The sequence below is a fragment of the Perca fluviatilis genome, chromosome 1, assembly GCF_010015445.1.
Source record: "Perca fluviatilis chromosome 1, GENO_Pfluv_1.0, whole genome shotgun sequence".
Classification (NCBI taxonomy): Eukaryota; Metazoa; Chordata; class Actinopteri; order Perciformes; family Percidae; genus Perca; species Perca fluviatilis.
In genome coordinates this window covers 31372338-31395985 of record NC_053112.1, presented here as the reverse complement: position 1 = coordinate 31395985, position 23648 = coordinate 31372338, and the positions used below count along the sequence as shown (strand labels likewise).

Below are 23648 nucleotides of genomic sequence, written 5' to 3'. Positions count from 1 at the left end.
ATGGGAAACATACCCAAGGCTTTAAATGACAATCAGATCCTTGTGTGCAACATCCATTTTGGCCTTTCATCAAGTTTGCATTCACAGATTTATTCTGTTTTACCTTTTCATGGTTTGCTGTCTTGGTAGACCCATTTGGATTGACAGCAATGCTGATGAGGCAATTAAAGTTCCTTGCCTTAGCCAGCCTTACAGAGGATCAATTCTGTCGTCTAGCATCAGGTGGCAGGTCCCAACATTCATTATTGCCTGCATAGGCTCCCTAATGGGATTGGATTTGTACTTATGAGTCAACAGGGCTGTTATTGAATCTCAGTCGCTGAAACAATTGTCTTCCTCCACCAACTTTCTCCTTTGCCTCTTTTATGTAGTATCTGTATTGTTGCAGTCCTTCTGGATTTTTTTCTCTTAAGTTCTGCATAATGCAATAAGACGAATGTAAGCTCGCAGGGGATGAAAAGGGTTTACAGACTTTACTTTGTTGCAGTAGATTATTCAATCATGGTCTTCTCTGTGGCTGAAATTGTAACATTTAAAGGTATGGTTTTGGAAGTGGGGATAATGTGCAAGCATACATGGTAGTGTTCTGTGTGGTTGAGTATTTCACACTGTTTGCCCTATGTCTTTCTCTCACTTAGTGATTCCTTTGATTAGCCTTGAGCTTGTGGGTGGTAGTCCTCCAGGGAGCTCATTAGTCATAATGACAAGGCCAAGATTTTAAAGTTAGCCAGTCAAAGAGGTAGTTAGTGGCTAGTACCTACTACTCCTAATTTCTTAAGGCCTTCAGATTTTCACACTTATTGAAATCAGGTAGTGCTGTTCCACACTGGGCAACTTCTAAAGAAGCACTCTTTCCCTCGCTGAAAATATTAGGAGCGCTGCAGAGAATACTGTATTATGTCAGCCCTTTGTATGTGCCCTTTTCTTCCCCTCTCTCACTATCTCTCTCTCTCTTATGTCAATTATGCCTTAGGATCTGGCTCTGGGGTCTGGCCTACATAGAGGCTTGCAGAGCTGACTCTAAACTAGCTGGGAGGGTTGCAAATGACTGCCTCGCTCCATGCTACATCTGATGGCAGGAAGTCAGCGGAAACTCATTGAAAGTCACTGGAACTTTACCCGAGGAGAATGTTTGATTGGAGTGATTTGCCCTGAATCTAGGAACTGACAAAAGGTGTTTTTGTCTGAGATTAAATAGCTCCCTGGAAATGAAGAAGGGATTAATTATTCATAAAGCAAAAAATGGGTTGACATTGGACTGCAGGTCCAGTTTGACACTTCATGCCAAGTGCCTGGAAAGCGTTGCTGCTATACATTTTTCCGGCAGCAAAAGTAAAATTAGTGCGCAATAGCACAATGTTTATAGCCAATAAAAACCTACTATTTGTCTGTTTGTCATTACTTTACCTCAACACAAAGACATTGTACATTGTAAAGTGATGATCAACAACTCTTTTTTTTTTTTTTTCAATCTGATGAGAAAAGAGAAAACTTTTCTACTGTTGTCAGGTAACAATAAGAGTTATACTTATAGTTCAACTTTGTCAAGCTTCAGAGCCATACCATGTTTAATTGTATCTATGTAGTCAGGGACTGATTTACACCTGTGATACTACAAGGTATATACAATTAGATGCAATTGACCGCTGTAAAGAAAGGTTGCGTTTGTTATTCACAGCAGGGCACTCAGGCTTACAGTAGGTGTATGCCGGTGGAGTTTAGAGCTGCTACAGCTATGTGCACAAAGCAACTAGACGTGGTGCATCCCATACTCCACAACAACCAAAGGCATCAAGATAAATCAATTTCTAATAATAAAAGAAATCTGATGTGTTCAATACCAGCACTGCTATCATTTTAAAATATTTTACAATAGCAGTCCTTGTTAGAGAAGCTATGAATTGTGTAATGAAAAGTGTAGAAAAGCATGAACATTTACTTAATTCACACCTTGCAGGAAAAAAAAAAAAACTAAACATGTTCTTGATCAATTGTGTATGTGTAATGTTTTTGTGTCAAAATTGATCTTGGAGCAGGCCAACCAGTATATGCTGCAGTGTAGCTTGTTTCATATCAAATACTGGCTCTTCCTACTCGGCTAGTTTTGGCAAACGCCGGTGATAAGTGGACACTAGGAAAACTAGCAGCACTTATCTAAACAAACAGATGAGCTTCTGTCCAGTATTGTATGTCGACAAACTCATTACAAGCAAGTGTGGCCCAGTTCTTATTAAATCAGATTTGGGCCACTTTCAAATGCATTTCATGTAGCTACAGTCCATGTGCAACTGCAGCGACTGTCAAATCTGAATTGATATGTTTTTATCCTCCACCACAGCTTCAGCACTGCCTACCAGTGTATCTACTACTCCCCAGAGCACACAGCCAAAGCTCAGGAGGTACTCAGCACCGTGAGCCTCCTCCAGCCCCTCATCACAAGCTTAGCGGACCAGCTCCTCCAGGCTGCCCAGGAGCACTCTTCCCCTGGACTGAGGGATGCACTCAAGAACCTTTCTGACAAGGTGAGGCAGCGCCAAAACCCTTCACCCAGCCTCACTTCCATCTAAACTATCCCTTTCCTCTTGGCCTGAAGCAGCTGCAACCAACTATTTTATTCTTGGAAATATAACTAAACATTGTCAGATAACATTTTAGCCTGAAAAGCGTTCTATATTAATCTTCAACTGAGGTGACAAATTCATTTAAACCCAAACCCATCCAAAAACATGTTCATTATTTGCTCAGGGGTTCTGCTTCTAATCCTATAACCAATAGTTTTCCTGGTAGAGTTTGCAATCGGAGGACTATTCAGGTCGATATATAGGCCTAAATTGACTTTGACACTCTCAAACTAAATGTTTACCCTCTCATGAGAGTTATCCTACAGGAGAGAATTCTTAGTACCAGCTGTACCAGTTTCATTGCAACAAAACAAATGCAAAATTAATAACTTCTAAAAATAACTTTACAACTTTAAATCAAGCAGTTGCTTCACACACATGCACACCCTAAACAGACAACCTCAGGAAAAATCTATAACTCATCATAAAAACACCAAATTAACAAAAGTGAATAGCAGCATGGAGGTTTATGGAGTTGAGGCGTTTTTATCAGTATAATTAATTAATTACATCTGGTGCTGTCAGATTGCAATCTGTTGTGGGAGAGATTGTTTTTGCCACAGTGGAATAGAGCCCAATCAGCCTGCTTAATTGGTACATTCGCTCTGTCACCACTTCCTCTCATCCTTGATTAGACACACACACACATTGGCCAAGTAAACCCCTGGCCTGGTCAGCACAAGCAGGGCTGCTCTCTGATTAAAATCTCAAGGTGTGTGTGTGTGTGTGTGTGTGTGTTTGTGTGTGTTTGTGTGTGTGTGTGTGTGCGTGCGGGTTGAGGGTGTGAAAGTGTGTTTCTGTGTGTTTAAAAGCTGATGTTTAAGTAACATCATTCTCTTTAAGCCCCAAAGACTCCAATCATGATCAACATCACCAATTTGTCTTTCAGTATTTCCTCTCTTTCACATCTGGTCATCTATCTCAAAAATCAGCTTTTTTTACATACACAAATATTTATGTGTGTACACACAGACTCGTGCTCACTTGTTCAAGTATGTTCACACCTGTGCCCACACAAGTAAGACAGTTGTATTCATATAGCCTAAAATCACAAATGTCCCTTAAAAGACTTAAAGGAATAGTTTGACAATTTGAAAAGTGTTTTTTTTTTTTTTTTATTTCTTGCTGAGAGTTAAATGAGAAGATAAATACCTCTAAATATAAGTCTAAAGCCAGCAGTTTGCTTAGCATAAAGACTGGAACTAGGGGGACACAGCTATTCTGTTCAAAGGTAACAAAATCCACACCAACACCTCTAAAGCTTGGTCAATGTTCACATCAAAATGTAATATTTCCCAAAATATTGAACTATTTCTTTTAACAATACAACAACTTTACAACACACTATAGCTGCAATGATTAGTCAATTAATTGATTAGTTGGTTGGTGGAAAATTCATCTGCAACAATTTTGAAAATGTATCGTTTTAGTCATTCTTCGAAACAAAAATTTAAAATATTTCCTGGTCCCAGCTTCTTTAGTGTTAAAACATCTCCAGAGAATATCAGGGCGATGTAAGGACTTTTTTTTTTTTTTTTTCAAGTACCTGCTGGCTCTGACTTGTTCCTTCTCGGTTCAGACCACCTGACTCGAGGCCTAATGCAATATTTCACTCCAGAATACTTTTCCTGGGCACATTCTGATTAACGTTGGACACGGCAGACGCGCCGTTGCTTCTCTATATATGGCCATGATTCTGTTGATGATGATGATAATAATTTCACTCTGATGATAATCACAGTGAAAAGGCAATTGCAACGCATCTCTCCTCCCTCCAGCTGTGTCCTAGGACAAGTTATATGTCTCCGCTGTAACAGTTACCTGGGAAGAGCTGTGGTTTGATCGTCTATGCATGATTATGTTAGATTATGTGGTGTATAGAGGTCATATATGCAATAGTGAGTAAGTGTCCTCACAGCCAAGTGCTGTTGGAATCTGACCAGCTCTATCCATTCAGCCTCCCTTCACCTCTCAAGGGACGTTACATTGGTGGAAAAAGCTCTATTTTTAACTCAGCCAAAACCTGCTTCAACATCCTTCAGGGTAAAACCATTCGGGGTGAATAGATTCCTACAGTTTTCTTCTTTTTTAGATCAAACGCAACTTCTTTTTTCGCAATAGGAGTCCACAGAGGCACTTTCTGACTTGCACTTCTGCTCAGTCATAATCATATCAGCAGATGTATTGAAGAAAGAGTAGCAACAGAATTCTTCCCAAGGGATTTTGAGCGTTTCAGATCTCTAAAACAGGTAGGTGTGGAAGAGCTACACTAGGAGTAGCTTTTGCGCGTGGAGAAGCAAATTTGCTTTGGTTTAGCCTTGGAAAGAGAATGACGCTGCAAAGCTTTCCTCCTTTGCCCAAAGGAGTATACCTCTGATATTTTGCTTTGAACACAGTATCTATATGGATCCTGCAGTACAGTGTATCATTAAAATGTTTTCTGTACATCGCTGTAGATCCTAATCTAGACCTAGAGGATACAAGCCTAGGTACTGGCTGAATGTTCAGGAATGTGACTAAATGATTGGTTGGTTGTAATGTAATGTATTCCTTTTTATCCACAACAAAGAAGCATGGATGGCATTAATAAGAAAATAACTTCATAAAAAGTTACCATATGAGCACTGGCGTAGTCAAATACATGACTTCTGTGACCTTGTGATTAAGAAGTGCAAATAAGATCCAGATTGTTTTAAATACAGTGTGTATCTTTGTTCACTCATCCCAGGAAAGAAAATGAATAATACATGATTTCATAGATTGCAAATTAACATTGAGGTCAGATAAGCAGAGTTCAATTTGAATATGAATTTACATTTTGAATTCCCAGTTCCTGTTAAGTGTTTTGGTTACTAAATCAAGCATGACTCCTTTTTTAAATTATTATTATTATTTTTTTTTTTTAAATGATGTTTACTTATTTGTGTACGATTGTGTGCGTCACAGAATAGTACTCCAGCAGAAGTGCTTGTTCCCAGGCAGTTACACACGCAGTCTCATCCAAGATTTCCGCTCTCACATCATTGACTTACAGTAATGGAACTCATTTGGATTCATGCAAGGCAATTAAAATGGATATAAAGTGTAGTCATCATTTGCTTTCTCTGCTAAAACATTCATCAAATGGCCCATTCTATGTGGATTACAGTCTTCTTATTTTTTAAATCAAAAGAACGGTTAAACCAGACTCAGATGTGTGAGTAATTTTTTTAATTTTTTTTTTATAATAATAAAACAAAGTTTTCTACTTCTTTGTTGACTAAGCCATCTCCTCAAATTCTAGCAGTCTCTACAAGCTCACTGTTCAGTCCACAACGGGGGGTGTTTGTGTGGCAAATATACGTATATAAAGGCCATGCAGGTTTCTTTTCATGGAAGGCTTGGCTTGTGTTTTGTTAGACTGTATTTTGCTGTGGTAATAAAAATGCTTATTGCAGTGCTAACTCAATTACTCTTGAGAGCCCTTTTCATTTTTTACGCTGTGGCGGCAGCGAGCGTGTGGCTGCTTGGTACCGGGATCATCATCAACTTACAGTAGCTGCTGAATTTGAGATCAAAAGAGGTGTGCTCCTCGGAGAAGCAGGCTGGAGGAGGAGTAATTGAATTGTTTGTTGTTTGTTGCTGTTTTTCTTGCTCACCGACTGTGCTGCAGTAATGGAGAGCAGCTACTTTATGTTGGAGGAGAGTGTTCATTTTCCTTGTTTCTCTTCACTTTCTCTGTAAATAGTTACCCGCTTCCAAGCTCACTTCCATCTGTATTTTCTTCCACCCCCTGTGTGACAATCTCTGTCTCTTTTGCTTTTTTAGCAGTTACATTTTAATTTGTTGTGCCCCCACACAATTACTTTCAGTATCTGTCTTTTTTTCCCATCTCTCATTCTCTCTCTTTTTCCCGCAGACAGAACAATTTGTTCACACGCTTAAGGATGAATTGGTCAAGAGTGCACTACTGGCACTGCATGCAGCGCAGCCCGGATACATTTCCAAGAACCAGAAGCAAACCCCGGTGCAGGGAGGCCAACACCAAGGCCACATCCACCGGGGCAGTGACCAGAATCAGAGCCCAGTCCAGGGACTTCCAGGCCACAGTCCAGCCACGTCCATCACTGACAGCACAGCAGTGTGTAATAACGTGGAAGGATCCCAAACCACGACTAGAGGCGAAGGTGGGCCGCTGAAGCACCAAGACTCCATACCACACCATAAAGAGTATGACGAGGAGGAATGGGTGAGTGTGACTACTTTTCCAAGTCATTGAGAATTCTTCCAAAGCTATGACTTGTTAGTTTATTTTTTTATTTTTAAGTACAATGTGGCAAATGTGTAATTTTAAGTGTTGCTCCTCATGGTAGAGCACATTTAAGGAGATAAAATATTACTCTAATTACAGATAAAGATTTTTATGGCATATGATGATATACCAACCATTATTCATTTTTAATGAGAGCGTTTTCTCAAAGGAGTTTCGAAATGTGATCCTCACAAAGTCACTGCAGAAGATTACTTTGTGGTATCCTTGTCACTTAATCTCACGTCATGCTGCTTCTTTTCACTGAAGTGTGTGTGACTGTTGGTTTGTTTGTTTGTGAGGATGCCATCTGCCTCACTGGCAGCAGGAGTTTGTCATCATTTCTGCACACCCATGACTAATTATCGCTCAAAATATTCCACACTATTATATTATGGTCGAAACCATATTTTTGAAGCACAAAAGATCAAAAATCACACAATCACTTACAATACACACACACACACACACACACACACACACACACACACACTTGGATTGTCATGTTTTTACAAACTCACAAAGTGAAAGTATCTATACGTCCGTAAAAGGCTGAAGTTCAGAAAAAAGCACAAGAAAGCTGGAAACAATTGAAAGGCTTTGAGAGTAATCTCAGAATATCCAGACTGCTATTTCCTTTTGACCTTCTGGACACAGAGCCAGTTAAGACTGAACAGGGAAACACCTTTACGCTGCCTTTACACTGGCAGTTGAAATCAGCTCCGATACGGCTTCGAAACGGCCGGAAGTCATTCATTTCCTATGGAGATTCGCAGACCGCATGCGAATGGGTCCGAACTGGGTGCGAAAAAAATCGTGTCAGTTGGTCATCCGGATGCGTTCAAAAAATGTAACTCTTGCGAAAGGCTACGGACAGTTCCTATCCGATGGAAGTTAGCGTTGCTATGGTACTGATAAACAAACCTGCTAATGCTAGTTGGTTAGCTAGCAACAGACACCAAACTATTGACATTATACCGCTAAATCACATTTAACCGACCTGACATGGCAACTTCTCTCCAGGCAGCAGCCTTTCTATTTATAGCTGTATAAGAGAGGTCAGAGAGAATCGTACATTCAGACACTTATCACTCGTTCTAGTCATAGACAGTATATGTTCTAGTCTCTCTGCCATTTTTGTGAGTCGCTTCCGAAGCTTTTCAACGGTGTAGTAAGACGTCCGCTGGGGGCGTATTGCGTATTACAGAGCTGATTTCAACTGCCAGTGTGAAGGCGGCGTTCAACAGTTTCTGTTCCAGTTTTTTTTTTTTTTTTTTACACATTTTGGTTTTCCTCAATTTCACTATCTCCAACAGAGTGAGAAAAATCTTATCAATGAGGCTGATCTGACTGCTGATTGTGTATTCGGCTCTTTTAGGATAGGGTGTGGGCCAACGTTGCCAAATGTCTCAACTGTGTAATCGCCATGGTGGATAAACTCCAGGAAGAAGACAACAACAAGCAGGAGCCAGTCCCTGAGCAGCAGCTCGCTGATGTCATCACCTCACACAACCCGGGTAAATAACTAGCGCAATTAGTGAAAGTCAGCCACTTGAATTATTTCTTAAATTTGAATATATGAGATTAATTTCAATATAAACATGGTTATCTGGTTCAGTTTTCTTTTTTTGTCATAGTTTAGGTAAATTTCTTTACCAAACCAACCTAATGCTTATGATTAATCAAATATACTTAATTTAAATTAACCTTTTGGATAAAGACCTATTCTAGATAACCCTTTGCTTCCTTCCTAGTAAGAAATCAAACACATTTTTGGAGCTCATGTCCAAATTATGCAGAATAAAATATCCTACGAAAGCATTAACAGGTGGCACAACAAGGTACTTGTGCATGATTGGTTCCCACGTTTGTATTAGATGTCTTTGTATACAGTAGTTAAATTTAAGGTATTAAATTAAGCTCTTTTGATATCTGCATACAACCATCTATGTGTAAAAAGACTTACACTCAGTGATGATTTAGACATCAAATCTCATTTTTCAGTAAAAGTCAAAACCACAAAAAAATACAGAACTTTTGAATATATTAAGTAGATATAGTTTGTATTTTATTCCTGTTTATTGAAAACAGATCTGTTGTTTTTTTCTCTTCAGTTTAACAGATCAGTCTTTAACTTATCCATCATATAACTGTTAGTTTTGTATCGTGACTTGCTTGATATTTTCCGTTCCTGTCACACAACGGCAGCTTATTTTATTTTAAGAAGAGCTTTTACGTCAACAAATATATTAATAAACTAAATCAAATATATTTCCACTGTGAGGGAAATAACACGGAGCAGTCAATGTTTTTCAATGTATCTACAGCCTGAGTGAGACGAGACTTTGGTCCAACTTCCCTGCTCCCTGTTGTTTAAGCATTAGCAAACTTAAATTGTTGCCAGCGAAGTGGATGAAAGCAATATTTGATATGCAGAGCCATTCACTGTTGACCGCAAGCTGCCCAGTCTTCCCTTACGTCCAATGAAATCCTGCCTCAAGCTTGTGTCCAGTCAAGTGCCCAGCCTTTTGCAACTGCCAACTGGCACACAGAGCGGCGGCATTAGTCAGACCAAGCGACAAGGACTGTGTGTGTGTGTGTGTGTGTGTGTGTGTGTGTGTGTGTGTGTGTGTGTGTGTGTGTGTGTGTGTGTGTGTCATACGTGTGTGTGTGTTTCTACATGTGTCTATCTTTCCAAATGAGTTGGCAGGTAACAACAAGGCCATCCGCCCGGTGTTCAGTCTGAAATAGAAGCTCCAGCCCCCCCAAGCACCTTTTATTAAGACGCTGAACAGGCTCAGAGCAAGTGGTCATCTGCCTGTCTAAATAAAAACATGGACAGAATAATGACAGGGGCTTTATCTCTTGCTGGGACCAGTGAAGCCTGGGCTTTTGATGACAAGACGTTGGGGGGGAGGGGTTTGATGTTTGGACAGGTGGGCTGGCGAAGAGATGACAGCTGGCGTTCTGTTTCCTCCTTCTCTGTGCAGAGGCGGTATTTGTAGAATGAGATAAGACATGATTTTTCTGACAAGGCAAGGGCAAGGCTGATTTGCTATACATTATTGGTGGTATCTAACTGTGCTTGTGTGTGCCTACGTGTCAACACTGATGCCCCCACTTCCCCCTAAGAACTTTTCAATATGTTGAAGTTAAACCGAATGCATGTTGGGAAAACTAGTTTTGCACATTGCTTACCCAACACTGCCCCCTTTTGGCTAGTGAGATCATCAGAAACTTGTTTTGTAAGGAGGAAATGCATCTAAGACCTCATAAAAATTCAGTGTATTATGACTTATGTATTATTTGTTTATAGTGAATACCTGGGATTCCTAACCACCCCTGGTAATTTAGGAGCTACTTCTGCAGTTGTCAGGGCATAAATAGAAAGCTCAACTAAATAACTCAACCAAACCCAAATAACTCACCTGCTTGTGATTTGATTAAAGTAATGATTAAACCGTTTCTCCAGCTCTGCCACAACGAAGCATTTGGCATACTGTCAGTGGACCACAATCTAATTTAAGTAATCTTTCTCTGCATTATGTTTCACTCCAACATCCTGTTCCAACAGGAATTACACCACATTAAGGGAGTAAAAAGGCAATTTTGTCATGTCTCTAATGACCTACTGTACAGTGTGAGGTGTATTTTAGGCATTTGGCCAGTAAATTTAAGGAGCCCTTTTTTCTTGATGATGCAACAACCAGCTCAAGCAGCCCTCAGTTTGCTATTTTCCTGACTTTTAAATTAGTTTTGCGCAGTGCAGGGTGTAGGTGCACAGGTGGGAGATTCATTCAGATGAGGCAGTAGAAAGCAAGTTGTCAGTATTTTGGTCGACATTGACTTTTAGACAATGTGCAAAGTCATTCCGCTGCAATGTGGTGACTTTGTCAAAGGAAACAAACTAAATACTTTGTGCAAATGTGCAGAAATAACTGAATAATGCTTAAAATGTAAAACTATTTTAACTCAACACCTTCCAACCAGGAGATGCATTTAAATCAGCATCAAAAAAATTACAATTAATGGGCGCCCGGATAGCTTAGTTGGTAGAGCGGGCGCCCATATATAGAGGTTTACTCCTCGACGCAGCGGACCAGGGTTCGACTCCGACCTGCGGCCCTTTGCTGCATGTATTTCCCCCTTTCTCTCCCCTTTCATGTCTTCAGTTGTCCTGTCAATAAATGCCTGAAAATGCCCAAAAAATAATCTTGAAAAAAGAAGAAATTACGATAAATGTCGTTAAAGCATGAACATCATTAAAGCAGTCTGCGTGAAAATAAATGGGTGATTCTTACAGTATTTGTTGTAAACAGCTGTGTAATACTGTATGAAATCCTTCTTTGGTTCATAAATTCTCTGCAGCCATCTGATTGCAGCAGGACAGATACGTTGATAAATCTGCAGCCTGCGATTTGAGAAGCGCCTGCCACAGTGTGGTCCCATTACACACGGCTGTTCACTGTGTTTATCTTGATTAAATTACATGCAAAAACAACACCAGGCTGTTAAAAAACCACAAACACCTGTACACACATCAGCTTGGTTGGTTGTAACTATTTATTTTGTGTGTTTATGCGGGAGACATCAGATTACTGGGGCTCATTAATTCTGTTCATCATTGCTGCCTTTCCAACTTTTTTTGACAAACATGGTGTTTGATGTTTTATTCTTGAAATATATTATGGTGCAAATGCTGGTGTGTCACATCAATTACGGTATGATGTGAATGTTTAGGACGTAATGTAGTGTAGAATTATGACTTAAATAGCGTCATGTTGATGCAATCACATTAACAGCTTCAACAAACTATTTGTTAAAATTAATGATATCGTCAGCATACTAATTAACTGTTAAGAAACTCCACACCATCTGCTTTTGGCTGCAGATTTGTGGTGGTGTGTGTTTACGTAGTGCCACAAGCCAGACAGCTATCATTTCCTGGGAGAGCGTAGAGCTATTGTTTAATACATACTTCACTGATTTCCACAGCTTTTTCAGAGCTATGAGACAAGTGATGTGACTGCTTGAAAGTGTATTTATTGCTGTTATTCGTTATCACCACACCCACCAATCTATATTTCTACTTCAACCAGCCCTTTACACTTTGCACTGCTGCACTTCCTTGAAGGCCTGAGGCCATGTTTTATTTCATGTTCATACAAAGTTTAATATGTTATGTAGGTTTCTCAAGTGAACAGCTGGCCAATTCTTTCCTTTAAACAGCTTGAAATGTTTGTATGCGTTTGATGTTTTTCTTACCGGTAGTTACTCCCCATTTTCAAGGAAACATCAATGGCTAAACCGGTTTCACCTCACAGATAAACTGCATGTTGTTTCTGGCTGAGAAGCTTTAAGACCTATTTTAATCTACAACCACATCAACTCTGTGTACACCTACCCCTTTTTATCCCATATTTCTCCGCAGGTGACTGGAGGGAGCAGCTGCGTCCTCTGGTGACCAGGTTAAAGGAGTGTGTGATGGAGGTGGTGGAGAAGGCAAAGAGAGCCATGACTTTTGTGCTCCTGCAGGAGGCAGCCTGCAGCATTCCACAGGGCTTCCTCCTCCAACAGAGGCGAGATGTGGTCTTCAGTCAAGCAGTAGGTAGCCATACTGAGATAATAAACAACTATAAAAGTCCTCAGTAAATGTAGTTAGTTTATCTGACCCTAGTTAATGTTTAATTGTATATGCCCGATGTTCACAAAACTAACAATCCTTCACTTCGTAAATTAAAATATTAAAGAAATACTTAATTTGTTAAAAACATAAAAAAATGTTTAACAAATGTCCACATACGCTCAAATTCAAGCCCTCAAGTCTTGGCAGCGTTATATTTTTTTAAAGCTCATAAATTCATTTGCTCACTTCTTGCTTCAACAAGCTGTTGACAAACGTGTGTGTGTGTGTGTGTGTGTGTGTGTGTGTGTGTGTGTGTGTGTGTGTGTGTGTGTGTGTGTGTGTGTGTGTGTGTGTGTGTGTGTGTGTGTGTGTGTGTGTGTGTGTGTGTGTGTGTGTGTGGCGCAGCTCGCAGCGTTAGCCTGTGGTTTTGTCATGAGGCTGTATGCAGGAATGCAGGATCAAGGCTTCCTGAGGCAACTCCACCTAGTTGGCCTGGTTGCCCAGTTTGAGAGTCTGCTCAGCACCTACAGTGAGTCATTTTTGGCGACCTCAAAACCTCCACTGAACCCATCTGTTTTGCTTTACTTTTATTTGAGTTACGTAATGAGTGAATGTTAGGCCGTAACAAATCACAACATGTAGCAAATATGTCAGTGGTTTTGTTGGGCCTTTATTACAGGCACTTTTATAACTTTGTTTTATAACATGAGTATTATGGATAGATTCAGATCAATACAGAGACTAGAGATTGAATTTGAGTTCCTTGTAAAATAGGAGTACCATGCAGCTCCTTTGTGCTAGTTTGACAAAGCTCATGATTCACCTCTCAAGGAAGTGAAATGTATTGGTCAGCAAAAATAAAAGCTGAAAGACAGCTTATTCCTTAACCCATTTATGTGATAAAAGCAATCCTATGTGGACAGTTTCTGAATGATATTCGTCATCTGGAATTTCCGCTGTGACATTTTCTTGGAAAATTTAAGCCGAACTTAACTAATTTTTAGTAACTAAAAAGACGTTTGACGAGCAAGGATTAAATCACTGCTAATCTTGTTTTGTCGAACCGTTTAAGGTGAGGAGATCGGGATGCTGGAGGACATGGAGGTTGGAATCTCAGACCTGCAGAGAGTCACGTTCCAGATTACAGAAGCTAAAACAGATGATCTTAGTGACCTCCAGCCTTTAGTTTGTGGCCGGCGGTGAGACATCATCTCCTTCTCTGTTTGCTTTTCTTTGTTTGAATATAACATGTTTAATTTGTCTCTTCATTAGAAAAAACTACTGACCCGATTTCCATTCAACTTGGTGGAAGGGTGTAGCATGTGATAAGGAAGAAGCCATTACATTTTAGGATCACGCGGCAGATACACACACATTTTTTTCTCACTTTCAATAACATTGCAAAATGGGGCGTTGAATGTGTGCTGCATTCACGTGGTGTCGGAATAATCAGAAAAATTCACACTTCATTAACATTGTAAGATAGTGCACGCCTTGGCCCTTCCACTTTCTTTATAATTTCTTTAAAAGGCTCGACGTAACTGCAATTTCTTAGAAAGGTTTAGGGAAAAAGAAAGCAATTAGATACTAATTATACTGTAGGGTGTGTAGTTTGTAAACACTACCCAACTATGCTACAACTTGTCATTTCTTTTCTTACTGTGAAAAACTACAAAATCCTGCAAATGAACATATTCATTTTACCTGACCAAGGTCTGAGGACTGAAACACTCTTAATGAAGTGATTAAAATGATCAACAGTGTGCAAGTGTTTTGGCTTTTTTTTTTACTTTTACTTAAATTTAAACCAAAATTCCATGGTTCATTCCAAAACACTTGCATCATTAAACACTCGGGTTTAATGTTAACAGATCACTTCTGACAACTTTTTACTCATCTTTTATTGAGTCAATCTTAACCTTCGCCATGATCTGCTGGTTTGGCAATTTGAGTGTAACCAACAAGAACAGACTGGGGAAAAATTGTAAATATATCTCGGAAAATAATTGGCACTGACCTCAACAGCATTAGGTCTGTGTATGAGGCCAGAGCCACACAGAGGGCAATGGCCATTTTGGCTAACACCACTCACCCATTACACTCTGAGTTTTGCCTCCTACCATCTGGAAGGAGGTATACCTTCCGAAAACATGCCCGGTCCAACAGATACCTGAGATCATTTATACCATCAGCTGTTGGGTTTCTCAATAAACTATAGGTCATCTGCCATCCTGCCATTTCACAGCATATACTTGTCATCTTTTAAGTGTAGTGTACATGTGTATTTATTTTTTTATCTATTTACTATTTTAGGTTTTATGTGCTTTTTTGTGTTAATGTTTATGTGTTGGCTACATGTGGTGAACCAAATTGCCCCTTGGGGACATTAAAGACATTTCAACTTCAACTCAAGGAGTGTGTCAGAGTAAAACATTCTCTGCATAATTCCTTACTGTAAATTTAACCTTGGGGGTAGGGGGAAATACTTATTTTCGGACACGCTGTTGGATGCTGTCCTCCTCTCCTACTTCAATGCCTAACAAATCTATCTCTTTCTCTCCCTGACTCTGTCTTTCACTGGTTGAAGCCTGAAAATATTGTAAACAAATTAATAACATAACTAATTACACTGGTCAGACTGTTCAGCTCTGTTTCAGACTGATACCTCTGGTTCAGGCTGGTCCTCATCCTCAACACGTGCCTTATTCAGTCATGGAAAATACTTTTCAATACTCATTCAGTGTAAGAGTAAAAAAATGACAAAACATTATTTTTATAATACGTTTATTTGATTCACAGCTGCTACATATAGTGTTTTGACCTTGACAACCCCACTGCATTTTACCTTAAACTTGCGACTAGTTAACTTTCTAAATCAGAGTCGGGTCGGTGATTGTGAATGTGTGATTGTGTAAAGGTGTTCACGAGATAGATACCAACCTTTCGTGAACTTGTGAATTTCACCAGCCGTCTTCTCTCCTTTATGGAGACAGACGCTGTGTGCGCAGTGGGCTCAATGGTGTTTTAAGCCTCCAACGTCTCCTTACAGGCAGCTTACCCTCACCTTAACCCTAACTATAACCATTGCCGCGCTGCCTGGAAGACAACGTTGGGGGCTAAAAACACCAAACACCGCACGGTGGGAGGAGCTGTGTTTGTGTGTCTGTGTGAGCGAGACACAAGTGACAGAGAGACGGAGGAGCGTTTAAAAAAATAAAAAAAATATCGAAACGTAATGTGCGTCGGCCGGTGTTGATAGTGAGGCGCACCGCCACACATTAGTCTATGTGGGGGAAACACTGAGCTGGATCTTTCCTAATTGATGGCCTATAAAAAGGTTTCTCATTACCAAGGTGTCACTCAAGAAGTATTTCATGATGGGTAAAAGCAAAGAGCTGTCCCAAGACCTTTGCAAGCTTATTGTAGAAAAACATACGGATGGCATTGGTTACAGACAAATATCTAAACTTCTGTGAGCACTGTTGGGGCCATTATCCGGAAGTGGAAAGAACATAATTTCACCATTAACCGGCCACGACCAGGTCCATAGAATATTTAGAAGAGTTGTCGAAGAACCAAGGACCACTCGCGGAGATCTTCAGAAAGACCTGGAAGTTGTTTCAAAGAAAACAATTAGTAATGCACTCAACCGCCATGGCCTCTATGTACGCATACCACGCAATACACCACTGCTCAAGAAAAGGCATGTGGAAGCTCGCTTAACCCTTGTGTTGTCCTTCGGGTCCCAGTGACCCAAAGGACAACACAAGGATTATGTACTTCCGTTTACTTTGTTGAGAATTGCTCTCTAAACAAGGGTTAATACAGCACCTTAGTTCTTGTTTGTACAGCATTTTGGTCAGCTTAAACTGTGTTTAAATGTGTTCTAGAAATAAACTTTACTTACTTAACAAGAAACAGGGTTTAGAGAGCAATTCTCAACAAAGTAAAGGGAGGTACATAATCCTTGTGTTGTCCTTCGGGTCACTGGGACCCGAAGGACCACACAAGGGTTAAAGTTTGCTGCACAACATCTGGACAAGCCAATGACATACTGGGAGAATATAATCTGGTCAGATGAGACCAAAATTAAACTCTTTGGCTGTCATAGCATACACCAGATTTGGAGGAGAAAAAACATCACCCTAAAAACACCATACCATCAGTGAAGTTTGGAGGTGGGAGCATCATGGTGTGGGGCTGTTTTTCAGCACCTGGCACTGGCAGACTTCATATAATTGAAGGAAGGATGAATGGAGAAATGTACCATGACATTCTTGATAAGAATCTGCTGCCATCCACCAGGATGCTGAAGATGAAATGAGGGTGGACATTTCAGCAAGACAATGATCCCAAACACACAGCCAAGGAAACTCTGAAATGGTTGAGTTCATAGAAGATGCCCCTGGAACCTTCAAGATTTGAAGACTGAAACAATGGGCAAAAATCACAGCTGAGCAATGTGTGCGACTAGTTTCTTCATACAGGAGGCGTCTTGAAGCTGTCATTACCAACAAAGGTTTTTCTACTAAGTATTAAATAAATTTCAGCAAGTGTGTTCAATCCTTTTTTCCCTGTGTCATTTCACTTTATTGCACACAACTTAATTTATGGACTTATTTGTTTTGATATCTTTGAATGTGTGGATTACTTGGGTTGTGACTGACTTCTGGTGAAAATTAGCCCCATCAGAAATATCTTTACTGAGACAAATGTTGACGCGTTCAATACTTCTTTTCCCCGCTGTATATGGCACTTTGGGGGCAAATTCCAGCGAGTGGTTTTGTTTGTGTATTTACATTTATAGCAAAGCTTGGTGCTCAGGGGGGTTATGGTATGATCTGTTTATGCCAACCAAAACAAAATCCCAAGTGACCTGTAAAATAAAAAATACCCTCCCCCTTCTGCAGTAAATAAAGTTTACTTGTACGACATTTGCCACAATAAGGTCAAGTCAGTCATGTGAGCCGGTTGCTGTGTGCATAAGGCCAAGTGTGATAAGATGATACACTCCTCTTGCCCCACCCCCTCCATGTCAATCTGTAAAGCAATCTCTTTTACACACTTACTTTCTCTCTTCTCTCATGCATACACACAAACAGTCTCTCTTGGTACAGCTTGCTCAGGCCTGTCTTTACGTGTCAGATTCTACAGCATTGCAGAACCTATTGAATTTCTGTTTAATCATGTTTCTGTTGTCTCTTTTACCTCCCATTTCTTTTTCTTCTTCCTGCATTCAGAGACCACTTCACAGTAGAAGTGCCATTACCACGACTGGTTTTCCAGACCTTGCCAGAGGAGATCAAGGAGGGCAAGCCTCTACGAGTATTCCCGGTGCTGTTTAACGTGGGCATCAATGAACAGCAAACAATAGCAGAGAGGTACTGCAGACAGTTTTTGTTCACTCCAATCTGTTGCATTTAACGCAAGCAACATGTTAACTAAGGCCAGTGTGTTCTAAAACTAATCAATATCACGTAAGAACTGTAGTCGTGCACAGCGTTTTCTTTATTCTTCATTCTTGCAAAGTGCATCTATATCCAAAAATTTAAATTTAAATAATCCTTCTGTGCTTGAGGCATTCAAAACTCTAATGACATACTCACTTTTCCTCATAGACAAAGAACTGCTTAACATGTAACTATGTTGTATTTACTTATGTTAATTGGTTGAAAATGTTTTAACAAAAAAACAAAGCAACTATTTTCATGGTTTAGCTCCTTATTTCAGCTGCATTTAGTATTCGCTTGGCTATATTGTAATTTTGAATGATGAACTGTTAAACGTCTTGGTGATGCTCCACCATAGCCCTCATTCTCTCTGTCATTCTCTCAGGTTTGGAGATATCTCTCTACAAGAAAGAATAAACCAGAGGAACTTTGAGATGTTAGAAGCCTATTACAAATCATTAAGTGAACAGGTGCCACTAGAATGTAAGTGCACAAATGTTTGTTTTTTTTACCAAGGACAAATACTCACTTTGTCAATCTTTGTAAAATACTATAGGACTTGTGTTCCAGGCCCCACTGCTGCAGCAAAGTGACTCTTGCAGTAACAAAGATGTTGGTTAAGAACAGTATTGAGAAATAACTGTTTATATGCATTGGATATCTATTGGAGTTTACCACATCAGGACAATTTATACAATGTCACTTTATCATTTATAAAGCGAATCTTGGAATGTAATCATCTACAACAAAGTGTGTTAAGTAAATTGTTTTCTTTTTGTCTGCCAACACACATTACGCCATTAGAATCTGCATTTAGCCCTGAGTGGCAGCCTGTTCTCAAACTTTTATTTTCACCAGAACAAAGTATGAAACAGAACCCCTCACTGGCAATGTGCTTTGTGCTTTATATCAACAGGTCTACCATGTTTTCAGACACCAACTGACATAAAGGAATTACTTGAAACCCTGGGCCAGAATGTAGTTACAAAGAAGAGAAAGAATGTGGAGATACTGTGGATTGCTGGAACAGTGAGCACTGTTTTTATTGTAACTTTTTGTCCTTGTCAAGGAAGACAGTATTCCATGAACCTTCTACATAAACATCCTCTCTTGCATAACCAGGGTAACTGTGATCTGTAAACACTTAGATGCAGTCTAGTATGAAGTTTTTGACATGTTGACATTTCATGGGCTTTAATGGAAGCTGAACAAAAAGCCTGAGCATGATGGATTGACTTCGGAAGACGATACTGCATAGACGCTGACCTTTAACCTGATATTCAGTATCTGTCAATTAATTGTTATACGTGTTCTTACAGTGATTCACAGAACAGTCTTGTCTTGTTTCTGTTCAAACAAGACTAAGAGTTTACAACCATGCTAGCAGCTCTGTGCTGATGTTAGGTGAAATAATGGTCATGTTTGTTATCTTAGTTTTGTGTGTTAGCATTCTAACATTTGCTAATTAGCACTAAACAACGTCCTGCTAAGGCTGATGGGAATTTCATTAGTTTTACATGTATGTAATCATAAAACAAAGTATTGTACTGATAAAGAATGTTGACCTAATGATGGTGCTAGATCCTCTGGGGATCATGAATGTCTCTACAAAGTTTAGTGGCAATTAATCCAACAGTTGTTGAGTCATTTCAGTTTTGACCACAGTGGTCGATCGATTGACCGTCAGTGCCGCTAGCATGGCTAAAAAGGCACCATCATGAATCTCCGGGGTTGGATGATACTCAAATTTGCAATTTATGTCAAAAAGTAAACGTTAAACCAGGCACAGTTTTCTTACAAGACGGGTCAATTACTGACAAAAAAGGAACAGTTCACATTAATGATGCATGTAACCATTGCATGTGTTTTTTTTCTCCACTACCCTCCAGATCTGCCGAAGGTTAAATGGCATCAGGTTTACCAGCTGTAAAAGTGCCAAAGACCGGACATCCATGTCTGTCACATTAGAGCAGTGTGCCCTCCTACGTGACGAACACCAGCTCAGCAAGGATTTCTTCATCCGTGCTCTGGACTGTATGCGGAGGTAAGACCGTGATAACATATAGTATAAAACTATTATGGGTGCAAGTTGTTGTTCCAATAAATTCCAAACATGCTGCATATAAAAAGTCAGTCATCCAAATAACATGAAGGCATAGTTCTCTACTTTGCTTCAGTAGTATGGAGCCGTGCAGTTTTGTTTTGTTTACTCAGATAAAATCTCAGAGATCTGTCTCCGAGATTTCTGCCACCACCTCCAATGCAATGGGCAGCAACTTGTCTTTCATGCTGGTTTCTTTGGATAATCCACAGACCTCACTCCGAACTGTTTTAATTGGATATACTTTCTATAAAAGAAATAGTTCCTATAAAAGCGATAGACAATGAGATCTATGGATTATCCAGAGTAGCCAGGATGTTGTTTCTAGAAAGACACAATGTTGGGTTTTTCAACGTGGTTAATTTTCAGTGCTTCGAGGAGCACAAATAAACTACCATTCACCTCTACTGTATTGGGTTGTTAGCAGAGTTTTCAGTGAGGATATCTCAAAATCTGAACTTGTAAAACCGAAACTATCAGCATGGCTAGATACAACAAGAGGCAAGTGATACAAATTGGGTAAACTGATCCTTGAGCCAATATTGCCAAAGATTTAGCAATTGCATTCTGTAATACTTTAATAGACATGTTACTACAAAACGTCTGGTTGAAGTAATAACCTGCACCCATAACACGTTATGTGAGCAAAAGCTGGGTCCACCGCACACATCACAGACATGTTGTCTGCACCTTCTCCTCCCATCTTATCACCGTTCGATGTGCCAGTAAAAACGTTATCGTGTGTTCCCTTCACCATCACCACCTTGCCTCACACATTCAAAGGCAACCATGCATGTTCCTATCAGTGCTGCAGGGACACTGCTGCCTTTATTGTCTGTGTGTGCCAGCAGAGTAAACATCTACATCTGCATCTGTCTGAATCTGATAAGTTCTAAATTTAGAACTTTGTTAAGGCATTTGGTGCTCATCTAAAATGCCTGTGGTAATGACCTGTGTAGGCCAGCGGATGGCAGTTGTTGTGAAGGCTTTATTTGAAGGGGTGTGCATAACCATGACATGACACCTGTCATGAACCTGTTATGACACTTTTAATGCCAAGTTGACATTGTTTGAGATGTTTGTGTTATGGAAATGTTACATTAACCTAGAAAACATAACCTGACCGATAGCTTAGACTACTTGCAAAGTAACCACTAACTGCTAACAGCTGTCCTATTAGCTGACTCTGCCCCATGAAAGGGAAATCGAAAGTATGTCTATTTTCCTTGGCCCCGTGGAAGGAAAACCCGGAAAGAAAACCAACAACAAATATTGTCAGTTGTGTTAGATGAATAAGAGGACGGGACATTACATGACCAAAGATACAAATAACAACTGGTCACAACTCAATCACTCAACATATTCTACAACTAGGGTCAGAAATTTGTGTAAAAAAAGGCTTGGTAACTGAACAAACTAATCTTAAAGAAGACATATAGTTACACAATGTTTTTTTTTTTTTTTTTTTAAATGAAGTAAGGCCTCAAGTTATTTATACAATTGATACATCTAGCTAATGTGATGACACAAACAAAATTCACTGTAGGCCAGCTTCTTCAAATACACAAAGTCAAAAATAAAATAATCCAAAATCCAGAATGCATAATGCATAATCAATTTGTAGATCCATTGATGCATTGAATTAACCTTAAAAAACAAAAGAACCCTAGGCAGTTTTTTTTGTATCCAAAATGGAAGTTTGTAACATATTTGATGTTTTCTTCATCCATGACTGTCCCTGGAAAAAAACTATTTATGCATTATTTGCCAAGATAATTACACCTGCCAAGCATGTAACTAGCCCTGGGCACATTTGAATGTTAAGTGGAATGTAATAAGGCTATGTTACACAAAAAGTATGTGTGGCAGACTATTATTATCACTTTGTGATTTCTGAAAAAGCTTGAACTCATGCCATACACCTCCCATAGGGGGTTGAAACAATGGTGCAACAGTAAATCACAGGTTTGTCTTACTGCAGGTGCTGCATTCAAATAGAAGTTGAGTGTTTGAATACAGCACCTACAGTAATACATTATACTTCTAAGACGACTGTATTTGCATCCATAACTTTAAATGTGTTCTAAAAATGTGTGCTTTGGGTTTTCTCAATGGATTGTTTTTTATAAATGGGAAGTGTTAAAGTGCACTCCAATAATCTGCTGCCATATTCTCTAGGCACAATGGAGTGATCCTCTTTGAACGTCTGCGTTATCTTTCCCCTCTGACACCAGAACACTCAGAACAGTGACTATTTTAAAATCAGATTAAATTCTTAAAACACCATAAACGGCCCTATTTTGTTCCAAATTAACTAAGACTGTGGGTCTAATTAAATCTCTATTCTTAGAGCGATTTGTCCTTACAAGAAGACGAGGAGAAGAATTTAACATTAATTTAGTGTTGTGTTGAGGTGAGGGGGGGAGAGGATAATTAGAGGAAGTTAAGTGCTAGCTCAAAGGAGTATAGGAAAATCTTGACACACTTCTTATGTGGCAAATGTGAACATTATTGTATTTCTTCTACACTCCAGCATTTGTATCTTTTGACTGACACACTTTTGTTAGTCAAACCTCAAGATTAGCTGTAGGAGACCCTTTTACAGGAATTGGTTTGGATTTGATATATAGGCACTGATTTAAACCTTAATGTTTTTATACAGGGTGGCCGCGGGTCCTTAAAAAGTCTTAAATCACTTTCCCTAAAAATAAGGCCTTAAAAACTATTAAATTGTCTTAAATTCAGATTGGATAGGTCTTAAATATGTTTGTGTCATGCAACCGCGAAAATGCAGGCAATCTGTTCTGCCAGCCAGGTCGAATATTTTTTACGCAAGGTAACCCCATTTGTACATGACCTATCCCCTGACCAATCGGCTATCCTAACCTTAACCTTAACCGAGGTCAAATGCCTAACCCCTACCAATCGAGCTGCTTCGTGGGTGGGTCTTGGCGTGGCCATAGTCAGTGGGATTTGCAATTTCGCCGCATACAGGTAATACAGCAATGGTTGATAATTGTTCAATTACAAATTGCTTGAAAAGAACGAGTATTATTGGTTAAGGTCGGTGCCTGGGAATGTTTATGAAGCGAACTGCGTTATGCGTCGGAAGAATTTCAAACTTGGTAAACTACGCGATTTCACGTAAAGGGCGCGCCAGCAGCCCGTAATTGCTAGTTTCTGCTACACCATTTCTACCGCTAGCAACGATGTCAACGCTACAACGCTGGATGTTAGGATAGGAAATCCACAGCCAACAATGCCAGCTGACCGCCGAGAAATTGTGGCTCTATGCCAACACTCCGAGCAGAGGTGATTTGGGTGCTGAGGACTGTGACAAGCCACAATTCCTACAGGTATAATGACAGGATTGAAGAAGTGTTCAAAGCAATGTTTCCAGATTCGGGGCTTGTACAGTCATTTACATGTGGAAAGGACAAGACCAGATACGTTACGCTAAATTTGGACTGGCGCCATATATAAAAAAAATAACTCATCACCTAAGTCCAAAAATGCGGTGCGTTTGTAATTATGTTCGACAAGACACTGAACCAGACAACCA

The 23648-nt window shown here is 39.7% G+C and overlaps 1 protein-coding gene across 8 annotated transcripts in view; it reads left to right on the top strand.

Moving 5' to 3' along the window:
* inpp4b (inositol polyphosphate-4-phosphatase type II B) overlaps positions 1 to 23648 on the top strand; it is a 285453-nt gene that overhangs the window by 226689 nt on the left and 35116 nt on the right. For all 8 annotated transcript variants that reach the window (XM_039815294.1, XM_039815285.1, XM_039815276.1 and 5 more), the window contains 10 exons: positions 2339 to 2522; positions 6520 to 6849; positions 8288 to 8426; positions 12341 to 12513; positions 12941 to 13064; positions 13608 to 13734; positions 17776 to 17916; positions 18371 to 18468; positions 18902 to 19014; positions 19875 to 20029. In XM_039815294.1, coding sequence (XP_039671228.1) covers positions 2339 to 2522; positions 6520 to 6849; positions 8288 to 8426; positions 12341 to 12513; positions 12941 to 13064; positions 13608 to 13734; positions 17776 to 17916; positions 18371 to 18468; positions 18902 to 19014; positions 19875 to 20029 — 1584 coding nt within the window. The remainder of the gene's footprint in view (positions 1 to 2338; positions 2523 to 6519; positions 6850 to 8287; positions 8427 to 12340; positions 12514 to 12940; positions 13065 to 13607; positions 13735 to 17775; positions 17917 to 18370; positions 18469 to 18901; positions 19015 to 19874; positions 20030 to 23648) is intronic.